The 11,589-nt window shown below is 47.1% G+C and overlaps 3 protein-coding genes across 3 annotated transcripts; all 3 read left to right on the top strand.

Annotated features, from left to right (window-relative positions):
- The first annotated feature begins 1,593 nt into the window (after positions 1-1,593).
- Positions 1,594-2,496, top strand: LOC140565448 (claudin-8-like). The gene has a single exon (XM_072691364.1). The coding sequence runs from the start codon at positions 1,594-1,596 to the stop codon at positions 2,494-2,496; it is 903 nt and encodes a 300-aa protein (XP_072547465.1).
- Positions 2,497-7,015: 4,519 nt separating this feature from the next.
- Positions 7,016-7,904, top strand: LOC140565449 (claudin-8-like). Its single transcript, XM_072691365.1, has one exon. The coding sequence runs from the start codon at positions 7,046-7,048 to the stop codon at positions 7,880-7,882; it is 837 nt and encodes a 278-aa protein (XP_072547466.1). The 5' UTR covers positions 7,016-7,045; the 3' UTR covers positions 7,883-7,904.
- A 1,933-nt stretch (positions 7,905-9,837) lies between these two features.
- LOC140565450 (claudin-8-like) lies at positions 9,838-10,896 on the top strand. The gene has a single exon (XM_072691366.1). The coding sequence runs from the start codon at positions 9,838-9,840 to the stop codon at positions 10,894-10,896; it is 1,059 nt and encodes a 352-aa protein (XP_072547467.1).
- Positions 10,897-11,589: the final 693 nt, after the last annotated feature.

Here is an 11,589-nt window from a genome sequence, read left to right on the forward strand (position 1 = left end):
GCTATTTGTAGACAGTTGTACTGCCCTTTATTAATCTTCTCAAGTTAAATCGATCTTCACTAACGAATAAATTAAGGACTGGTTTGCGGAAAAAAATATTTTAACGATTTTTCTCCTAATATTGTTCAAATTTTGCTACTTTAGTTCCAAACAGGACGTCTGAAGGTTTATTGAGTTTAATTCTCAGGTCATGCTGCTTCGTCATCAGTAGCCGGAGCCTGAGAGAGCACAATTGGCCTTGCGCTCTCTGGATAGGATAGATGGCGCTCTCTCCCACTGTTGTGCTGGCCGGCACAGGCGTCTGTTGACTAATGTATCAGAGCTGGGGCTTCAACGCCTTCTTCCAGCTGACTTCTATCAGAGAAATCTTTGAACTATAATTCTGAGGAGAACTTCCGTTCTCTCCAGAACATCTCCAGACTGGGATTTCTGCCACTGCTGGTAGATCCGTATGACCGTACACTTCCATACACCTGCAGATGCAGTCATTTCTTTTTGCCAATCATGCTTTGCCATGCCATCTGCTTTCATGCCATCAGCTTACATTGTGCTTTGTGCATTTTTTCACACATCCAATGAGACACTTACTGCACTGCACTGCACTCTTCTCAAAGTCTGAGCCCAGTCACACACACCCCAGGTGTTTATAGCCTCATCATCCTCACGCAATGCCATCTGCAGGGGCATCCAAGTTAAATAAAGGTGAAAAAGATTTTTGATCTTTTAAATAATACATTATCTCCAAAATGCAAGTCAAAGTTGTCTGGAGAAAATCCAGGGGGGGAGGGGTCACACAGTTTCTGTGAAAGATCTCCAGTTTAATTCCTGAAAACATCCAGTTTTATAAGCTGAAGTCGCATGACATTCTTATTCTGTATGCAAGCAAAGAACGTCATTGGCTAACACGCTGTTGCTGGGTTGACTTTTTTATCTGATAAATTAACCTAACTTCTTTATTAGTCAATGGAAAGTATTGAAATCTTGCCTTCAGACAGTCTGTAGGTACGTATGTCTATTCCTCTATGTGTTCTTGGGACTTCCTGAACTCTCGCTGTGGTTAGGCTCTTGCTGCCCAAGAAGGGGAAATTCCTTATCTGAAGAACCACAATATCCCACAAACACACTGTCATTGACCTTCTAGGCCTTGGTTACAGAGCAGACACTCAAGACATGTTTTATGACAATTCTTAAAGCGAATAAATGCAAATAGAGTTGAACTTTAAACAATGAACTTCATGGGGTTCAAAACATGATATCCTCATTCCTGATTTCTGCCACAACATTCAACAAGTATTGTATTTAAGAACCCTTGTTCCACTTTCTTGTGTTTTTGGTCCTCGTCTGCTACGACAAACAATGCCAGCCGTGTCTGTCTCTGTTTGAACATTTCAAGTATTGCCAGTTTCTCCTCTGATGCAAATAAACCAGTCGGAGCACATAGCAGTGCATTTTTTCTTGAGGTGGAAAACCTTCTCATCTGACTTCCCGTCTCTCATTCTGGAGAGAGACAAGACAACAAGAAAGAGCGAGAGAGAGCGTCTCATCAGAAAGCCCTCCAGTTTTTCTCCTGTCTTCTAAAAAGTATCAGCCGCCATGTCTTACACGGCCGGCTCTTACGTGGACAAGTCCTACGGTGACCGTACGTACGCCGGCAAGTCCTACCTGGGCAGCGCCTACACGGGCTATGACGACCAGACAGCCAAGTCGCTGGTCGAGGAGCAGCTGCTGAAGGAGAAGAAGAAGCGTAGGGAGGCCATGCACTGTGAAGTCGTGGCCCTCGTCATCGCCTTTGTGGGCCTGGTCGGCGTCGCCGCAGTGACAGGCCTCCCCATGTGGAAGGTGACAGCCTTCATACAGGAGAACATCATTGTCATGGAGACTCGCTGGGAGGGCTTGTGGATGAACTGCTACCGACAAGCCAACATCCGGATGCAGTGTAAAGTGTACGACTCCCTGCTGTACCTGCCAGCGGACCTCCAGGCGGCCCGAGGCCTCATGTGCACTGCCGTGGCACTGACCACCATTGGATTTATCATAGCATGCGTCGGCATGCGCTGCACCCGACTGGTCGACTCCCGGCCGCGCGTCAAACACGTTGTCCTGGTGACTGGAGGCTGCCTCTTCCTGGCCGGATGTCTGGCTACCCTTATCCCCGTCTCCTGGACGGCCCACGTGATCATCCAGGACTTCTACAACCCACTGCTGCTGGATGCCCAGCGCAGGGAACTGGGTGAGGCGCTCTACATCGGTTGGGTGGCAAGTGCCCTGCTCTTCATCGCTGGGGTGATCCTGTTGTGCCGGCATGCTCCCCGCACCCAGGACAAGGAGGACATGAACGCGGTGCTGTACCGGGCCGGCTCCGCTCCCTACACCTACAAACCTGGATACTCTTACCAACCCGCCTACACCGCCTACCAGCCAGGATACAACTACCAGCCAGCTTACAATGCCCCGCCACCACCAGTGTCTGTGGCCTACAGCCGGCCTGTCTACTGAATCTTTTAAAGAACAGGTTTGGGGTTCTTGGACTTAACAACTATGCAGAGACGGACTCTTACCCCTGTGACTCTTCTGTGGAATCCAACTCACTTTTTCTGTAGTTGTGAGAACTGTTTGATTAAGTACACGGCACATGTGCCAAAAGTTTAGGGACACCTAGGCTGAATCTCAAATGTCTTGAAAGTATAGCAGCGTTGGAATAAGGCTTTATACTGTAGGTTTACGTCAGTTGTCATGAAAGGCCTGTGTAGGTGTCAGGTAGCCTGCCCTACTGTAAAAGTTGTCTTTTATGTGACTTTCAGTTAATTTATTTTTCCATTGTCTAGCAGCCAGATGGGCTGTCATTCAGGCTGAAACCTAGATGTCCCATAAAGACATCTTGTTCATGTCTCACTGGGAAACTATGGCTTATGCACCCAAATAATGGTTGTGAAAGTAGTTGTCTATGACCTACACAGTGCACTACGTAGGGAGTACTCCATTTGAGACTCAGCCCTAACTTGACTGGCAAATCACTATACAGGCAAAACCTGCTCTTCATACCAAGTGTTGAAGATCAACACTTGGTACCATGGCGTTAGCACACACATTTAGCATTAGCAATGTTTTTCTACCTAAAAAGTCAGTAAATATCAAACAAATAAAAAAATTAAAATAAGGCAAAGTTCCCAAACTTGTCTAATAGGCTTTCTATGCTCTGATTTTACTCACAAACTTGGTTTCTGTGAGCGTGAATCATTGTTTCCCTGGATGTTTTGAAAGGATACCTTTTAGGGGCTGGGGCCGGACTCACAGAAGTGTCTTAAGAAAGAAATTCTGCTTAATTTCATGCTCACAAAATCCTGATTGATTCTTCTTCTTCATTTTTTACTTAAGAATGATTCTGGGATTCTTAAAATATCCCATAAAAAAATTGTATACTTTACGACGGCCGCACACTTGTCCACTAGGAAATTCAGGAATTCAGAAAAATTCACTTCTAGCTCTTGTTTAGAGAAATTGTTTGAAGGCTTTGTTTGGTTCTGTTTTCCTTCCAATTTGCAAAATCTTAAAAGAGTATTTGAGAACTTCTTAAGACTTTTTGGAGAATTGCATTTAAGAAACATACTTATGAAGATCCCACAGTTCCTCAAGCTTTTGTAAATCAGGCCCCTGGTTCCTACTGAAAAGATCGAGGCAAAAACTCCAACATGGCCAGCAAACAACTGAACACGTCCAACAACTACCAACAAGTTTCCCTAAAGGACATTTTGCCAGAGTTAACAGGGGAACTGTTGTATTTTAAAAATTGTAAACTACGTTTGTAAGCACTGGTACAGTATGGATATATGTGTTTTTTTAACAAACCAAAAATATTTAGTAAATAAAAATATTGCAAATAAATAAACATGTACAGACAGACTAACATTTCCGGCCTACTGCTTGTTCACACCACAAAGACATTAGTCATGTGTGTTCTCTTCTGGCGCTCAACCTGATGGTTTATCTGATCACATTTTTTAGAAGTGCTGATGGAACCAGTCCAGGTGGTTTTTCTGAACAGGGGGGGACGGTGTGTTTGTCAGCGCTCACGGCTCAAATGTTCCCGGATGCTGCAGACCTATAGACACACCTGTAAGGCAAACAGGGAAAAGAGAAACCATTACAGGCAGAGTTGGTTTTCATAACACCCTGATGTGACTGATGGACAGATAACTGAGGACAGCATCCTTCAGTCCAATGTCAGAAACTGCTGAGACTAGCTAAGCATTACTTTTTTGGTTCTTTAGAAGAGGTCTCAGCTTCTTAACTTCTCATCAATTTGGTCTGAAGCATCGCTACTGTGTAAAAATGTCACTCTAGTGGTCTTTACTGTTGGGGATGGAACCTAACTGCACTATATTTGAGCACCTTGAGAACCATGTTGCACTTTTGAGGGCACAAACATATGAACCTCCAAAAGCTCCCTCAGAGAAAGTTATTACACCTAATGGTGATAAATGCACTGGCTGATGCCTGAGACACTGCGTTACCAGAATTCTGAGAAGATCTTGGGTCTAAAGTGTGTTTTTACAATCACACATCGTTACAGTGGTGGAGGGATACATGCAGGGTGTTGTGAGAAAAATAGTCCCTAAAAAGGCCTATTTGTTTTCCACTATTTTCCACTATTTTAATATCATCAACATTTCACCTAAAACTCAAGGAGACTTGTGTAGGTTTCACTGGTGGGTTTGGATAGTAAAATAAACATGGCTATTTTGGTGCTGTAGTCATGGCGATGCCTAGTTTCGTTATCACACATCCACTGTAAAGTTGTCTGAGTCTGCAAGTTTCTCTACAAGGAATATTTCATCTATACATTTGGAAAGTCTTCAATTTTAGAATAGACGGAATATGTAAATACAAATTAGCCATAACAACAACAACAAGTACTAATTGGTATTGAGTAGGTCCTCCTTGTGCCACCACAACAGATCTGATTATTCGAGGCATGTACTCCTCCTTGTCCTGTGGTATCTGGCATCTGGCAGTGGTGGCTCAGCGGTTAGAGCGCCGGGATATCGATGACAGGGTTGTGGGTTCGATTCCCGGGCTCGGCAAGCTGCCACTGTTGGGCCCTTGAGCAAGGCCCTTTACCCTCTCTGCTCCCCGGGCGCTGGAGTTGGCTGCCCACCGCTCTGGGTGTGTGTGTGTACTCACTGCCCCTAACACATGTGTGTGTGTGTGAGTGTGTGTTCACTACCAGATGGGTTAAATGCGGAGGACACATTTCGCTGTACACTGTACAGTGACAAATACGTGCACCTTTACCTTTACATCATGTAAGTTGTGAGGTGGGACCTCCATGAACATTAGTGAGCCTTGTCTCCAGTTCACCAGCTGTTGTTTCTTGGACCACTTTTGGTAGGTACTGACCACAGCATACCAGAAACACCCCCACCAGACCTCCCTGATTGTTTTGGAGATTTTCTGACCCAGTCTGTCGTCTAGCCATCACTTTTACCTGCCCATTTTACCTGCTGTTAACACCTTCATCACCTTCTGAAAAGAACTGACTGCTCACTTATACATAAACAATACACCTAATACATAAACCCCTTGACAGTTGGCACTGTAGATCATCATCAGTGCTTTCCACTTCACTTTTCTCAGTGGTGCTAATGTTATGGCTGGTTGGTATATGTATAAAAAAGTATTGGGACACCTGCTCATTCATTGTTTCTTCTGAACGGTCTTCTGAATCAAGAGTATTAAAAAAAGAGTTGATCCTGCTTTTGCTGAAGTAACTTTCTCTACTGTCCAGGGAATGCTTTGGAGCATTGCTGTGAGGATTTGATTGAAAACTTTTTGACACAAGAGCATCCGTGAGGTCAGGACGTGAGGTCACCCCACCTCATCCTCCACTTCCCAATTCATCCCGAAAGTACTGGATGGAGCACTATTCATCATTCCAGCTCAATGCTCAATGCTGCTGGGGGGCTTTATACCCTTGTTGCCCACGCCTGGCTTCATCTCAAATTGGCATCTCAGTTTTTTCCACTGAAATTACAACCGATCAATAACTGGAAATTGAAATGTGATTACTGCATTGGATTTTGCCATTTCTTTTAAGTGACGTTCTACTCTCCATACTCATTAAGCCTCAGCTGCTCCCATTCCTCATGGACTGTAATTTATAATGAGCACTCCTGGCAACAACAACTTCCAGGGACAACAAAGCAGGCCAGCGATGGTGGGTTTGACTAGTAACCAGATCTCAAACGGATTGGCGGTGTTAACAAAATAAACCTCATGGATTATTTTCGAAGTAAAAGATTAGCTAAAGTCAATCATGCACCATGTTACTGTTTGACTTCAGCTTCACGTTTTCAGGAGTCCTCGAGGTTACTGTGCGCTGTGTGTATGAAGCAGAGAGCATCAGGTGGAGGCTGGTGGAGAGTGGAGAATGGCACAGCATTGCTTCCTGCTCCTCCTCCTGCTGCTCTGCAGGCTCAAACATTGTCACAGGAGGATACGATTTCATAGCAACCACTCCAAGATCCCACCCCTCCTATTATCCAGTGCGGTGACCAGAGGGGAGGGAGCAGCAAAACAGGTGCACAGCGATCGGCAGCTCATCTGCTGGGATGCCAACAAGCTCCCAAGGCTAGTGGCATAGCAGCAGTCCGTTCCTCTTCTCAGATGAGTTGCCTCTTCATTTGGATTTGTCTTAAAATTGACTTTGTGGTTTAGAAGAGCAGTGTGCAAGAGTGCTTTGACGAGGCAACAGGAACCCAGTGTTTACCTGACGAGGCTTCTGGGACCAAGAGCAGTCTGATGACACTTCAAGAACTAACAGAGGTTTGTTGAGGCTTCAGGAACCAAGAGTGATCTGATAAGGCTTCAGGAACCAAGAGCAATCTGGAGAAGCTTCAAGAACTTAGAATGATCTGACAAGGCTTTAGGAACACCACAGCAATCTCAAAAAAGGCCAGAGGAACCAAACGTGAACTAGACTTGTGAGTACATCCATCTCTGTATCTTCCTCATAGCATTTGAGCACAGTAGCGGGACCACCAAAGAGATGGCAAGCGGGGCGCTGGAGATTGCGGCACTGTGCCTGGCGCTAATCGGCCTCATTGGGGCAGCAGCCAGCACAGGGATGCCAATGTGGCGCGTGACAGCCTTCATCGGCGAGAACATCATCGTCATGGAGACGCGCTACGAGGGCCTGTGGATGAACTGCTTCAGGCAGGCCAACATCCGGATGCAGTGCAAAGTGTACGACTCCCTGCTGGCCCTGACGCCGGACCTGCAGGCTGCCCGAGGCCTGATGTGCTGCTCGGTTGCCCTGTCTGCCATCGGCCTCCTCGTGGCCATCATGGGATTGAAATGTACCGCCTGTATCCGTGACAACGACCGGGCCAAGCGGATGGTGCTGATTGCGGCCGGCTCCATGATCATCTTGGGCTGCTTCTGCTGCCTCATCCCCGTCTCCTGGACGGCTCACGTGATCATCCAAGACTTCTACAACCCTCTGCTCCTGGACGCCCAGCGCCGGGAGCTGGGGGAAGCGCTCTACATCGGCTGGGTGTCTGCTGCCCTGCTCTTTGTGGGTGGATGTATATTCACCTGCTGCCACAGCTCCTTAGAGGACGAGGAACCCAAACGGAAGCCCTATGCTTATACCAGAAATGTGCCCTATGTTGCCTACCAGCCACAACCAATGGCCTTCCAGCCAAGACCGGCTGCTGCGAGTTACGGCTACCCCTCCAGCGAGCCCTCCATCATCCAGACGTCCAGACAGCAGTCCTTTGTCCAGCCCTCCAGACAGCAGTCCTACATCCAGCCCTCCAGACAGCAGTCCTTTATCCAGCCGTCAAGGCAGCAGTCTGTCCGCAGTGCTGTCGCTTACCTGTGAATACTAACCATGAGGCTTAGTACTAATGTGTTTGTGGCTTTTGGGGGGAAATGCACTTCTGTTTACCTCAAAAAGACTTATCTTCTCTGCTTTCAGATAGACAATCATTTGATGTGACCAATTAATGACCATTTGATTCGTACTAATGAACTGTACAGATTTCTGGAATCACCGGACGTCTTCTGAAAATGTGTGTAAACTACAGGAATTCAGTTTCTGCTCTCAGAACTGAGGATGTCTTCAGGCACGTGTATAACAGTATAACAGTCGTGTGTGTGTATATAAAAACACATTTCAAATGTCAACATCGTTTGTTGTATAAATACTGTCAAGATTTTGCTGGATTATGGGATAGCATATCACCTAGCATAGATGATGTCCTGTACACATGTTATGTCAGCACTGAATTCATTGTAATTTTGGACTATATGTTGTTAAACACGTGCCTTACACAATATACTGAGGGATGTGTTTTCTGGTGGTTCGCCAAGGAGCTCGCCTTCCTAGAAGAACAGTTAGGCTCAGGCTGTGTGAATACTGCTGATCTCTATGCCCTCAGGCTCCAAGTTACTTAAACAGCAGGTGAAACATAAACCAGTGTGCAGCCATTGTTTGAAATTCTTTAAGCAGACACACCCGTGCATCCAAAGAAACCTTACAGCTTAAAGCTACAACCGAACAAGGAAGGAGGGCAACCTGCTGGTCAACATTTAGTAAAAGTGGGACTGACTTGTATAGAGCCCTTTATGGATGAGCTAGGCAACAGGTTTTGGATTGTTTTTGGAAGGGTCTGAAAAGAAAGCTTCCAAGGCTTCATGAATGCGAACAAAGACTTGACTGTGAAACCCTCAACTGTGAGTTGAGAAAATGGGCTAGTACGTCAGATATGGAAATTAGTGGTTATTGTATTTCCATATTTCAGAGACGAGGTACGTGAGGAGGCCTGTGGTGTAGGACAGGGCCGAAACTCTCACAACTCTTCCTATAACCAGTTTCCATTATTAAAACAGCGGGGGTGGGTTTTGTGTCAATAAATAATAAAAAAACAACTGTGAGATAACCTTCATTTGTGATCAGATCTTCTACCTCTACAACGAAGAACATACTACAGTAAATATAGTAAAATCCCCATTATCAAATAAATGCTGCTGAAGCTTGTGTCTTGGTTGGGGGGGGGGGGTCCTAATATTACTGAGATATTACCACACTCAAGTGAACTGGATCCATGAAGGTAGCATCTGAAGTGGCCAGGCAAATACAGACCCTCCCACTTGTGGTGAGTCCTGGAATTGCAAGTGGACTTCAGACCCTTGAAAGTAGAGAATTATGACATAAAAGATGAGAATTTGCAGATATGCATGGTGAAAGAGTGTGCGAGAGTTCGTGTAAGCGTTAGTGATAATCCCAGCCACAACCCACATGAAAAAGGCACAACAAACAAGGCCTTAGAAGCCCTCATCCTCAGCAACCAACCCAAAAAGAGCAGATCACTTCCCAAAACAGAGAGGGAGTGAGGGTCAGCAGTCTTTCCATCAATTTGCGCTCAGGACACACACAGAGACCGCCGCAGTTTCTTACTGCGCTGTAACATTGGGTCACACTTAAAACCCTAAGCGACATTCAACCCAGCATCTCTCTGGACTTTGAGCTTGTGGTTCCAGCTGGAAGGGGCATCTGATTCCCAGGGTGAGTGGCATCTCCTTGGCTTTTACCCAGGAACCGAATTCTGGCTTGTCTATACTCAGTCTTTGGCAGCACGTTCCTCTTGTTACTGTCATAGGGATATTCTGTCCTGCCATTCAGTTCTGAGACTGGGATATACCGTTTCTACCTAGTGACTAGTGGCTTACCCTGCCTCCTGGACTACCCTTCCTCCTGGTCTGGGATCTTTCTCAGAACCTGTGTGGGCATTGCTCAGGCCTTCAGGCTAGCCTGTACGTGTAGTGGAATGAACAATGGCTGCTGCCTGTGAGCTCATCGCTCTGTGCCTGGGCGTCATCGGTCTGGTGGGCGCCGCAGCAACCACAGGTCTCCCCATGTGGAAGGTGACGGCCTTCATCCAGGAGAACATCATTGTCATGGAGTCGCGCTGGGAGGGCTTGTGGATGAACTGCTACCGGCAGGCCAACATCCGGATGCAGTGCAAAGTGTACGACTCCCTGCTGTACCTGCCTCCAGAGCTTCAGGCAGCCCGTGGCCTCATGTGCTGCGCCGTCGCTTTGAGTTTCCTGGGCCTGCTGGCATCCTTCCCAGGCCTGGACAGCACAGCCTGCCTTCAGGACCAACCTCGCCTCAAATCCCTCATCCTTGGGGTTGCTGGAGCAATGCAGGTCGTAGCCGCCCTCTGCGTCATCATCCCAGTCTCCTGGACAGCTCACGTCATCATACAGGACTTCTACAACCCACTGCTCCTGGACGCCCAGCGCAGGGAATTGGGCGAGGCGCTCTACATCGGCTGGGTCACGGGAGCTTTCCTCTTCGCCTCCGGCGTGATCTTCCTGTCCTGCCGATCTTCTTCGAAATCTGCCTTGGCCCAGCTGTACCAGCCCGTCTACACGACCAACAGCTCAAACGTATCCCATGCCTATCCCTTCGTGCCCACCCCGAGCTCGCTCAACTCCTTGCCCCAGCCGCCGCTCGTCGCAGGCCACAACCTTTACCCTCAGCACTCTTCATCTTCAACCTTCAGCCCTGTGGCGGTGACCACTGCAGGTCACCAGCCTGTGTTCTACAACCCCCAGCTTGTAGCTCCTAATTTTCCCGTGGTGTACAGTGACAACATGGTGCCTAACCACCAGCCCCAGCTGTCCACACGCAACTTGGAGAGACTTTCCATACACAGAAACTCTGCCCACGCCAGCCTAATGTCTGCACCCTGGCCTCCTGGGAACAGTGGTAAACCCTACACTGCTGTCCAGCCCACCCAACACACACCAGTTCTCTATGGATATGGGTACTCCAGAAACGAGCCAGACAGCCCTGTGTCCCAGGCCAACTCCGGAGTGTACATTTGAGAACGTTTTCATTGGCCTCGAACCCCTGGATACAGAATGCAGATGAGATGTACCTGTAATTGATACTGTAACTAAGTAACTACATAATTACATACAACTATGTCATGAAAAGAAATAAGCGAATATTAATATTTCCATGTTCATCTGTATGTAAAGTGTGTCTCAGACCTTTAATGGTAAACTAGGGCCTCTTTTCCACTGCAGGGCCAAATGGTTACTAGGGCCACATCGTATAATTGCCAAATCCGAACCAAGAAGTTCATCTCGTCCTCTCATAATAATTATGCGGCAGGTTTATTTCTTAGTATAGCAGTACAACCACAAGGCTAATGTAGCTAGCTAAGGCTGGTTAGCTTAGTAATTCACCTATTAGCATTGTGTAGTCTGCATGCATTAATAACGCTCTTCTCAAAACCCGCCAAGTAGGCCATTTTATAGATGTAGCATGCCAAATAACTCAACAGGGTTTAAGACAAGTGTGCTAGCGCTAGCGATGTTGAGCCCGACAGCCGGGCCGTGCTACCGCCATGCTAGCGATGTTGGATGAGCCCGATAGTCAGGCCATGCTACCGCCATGCTAGCGATGTTGGATGAGCCCGACAGCCGGGACGTGCGACCACTATGCTAGCGATGGATGAGCCCGATAGTCAGGCCGTGCTACCATTATGCTAGCGATGTTGGATGAGCCCGATA

This window comes from Salminus brasiliensis, chromosome 11 (assembly GCF_030463535.1).
Source record: "Salminus brasiliensis chromosome 11, fSalBra1.hap2, whole genome shotgun sequence".
In the NCBI taxonomy this organism is placed as follows: domain Eukaryota; kingdom Metazoa; phylum Chordata; class Actinopteri; order Characiformes; family Bryconidae; genus Salminus; species Salminus brasiliensis.

Bases quoted from the DNA above. Each gene is read 5' to 3' on its own strand.
- LOC140565448 (XM_072691364.1), top strand. From the start codon at position 1,594: ATGTCTTACACGGCCGGCTCTTACGTGGACAAGTCCTACGGTGACCGT.
- LOC140565449 (XM_072691365.1), top strand. From the start codon at position 7,046: ATGGCAAGCGGGGCGCTGGAGATTGCGGCACTGTGCCTGGCGCTAATC.
- LOC140565450 (XM_072691366.1), top strand. From the start codon at position 9,838: ATGGCTGCTGCCTGTGAGCTCATCGCTCTGTGCCTGGGCGTCATCGGT.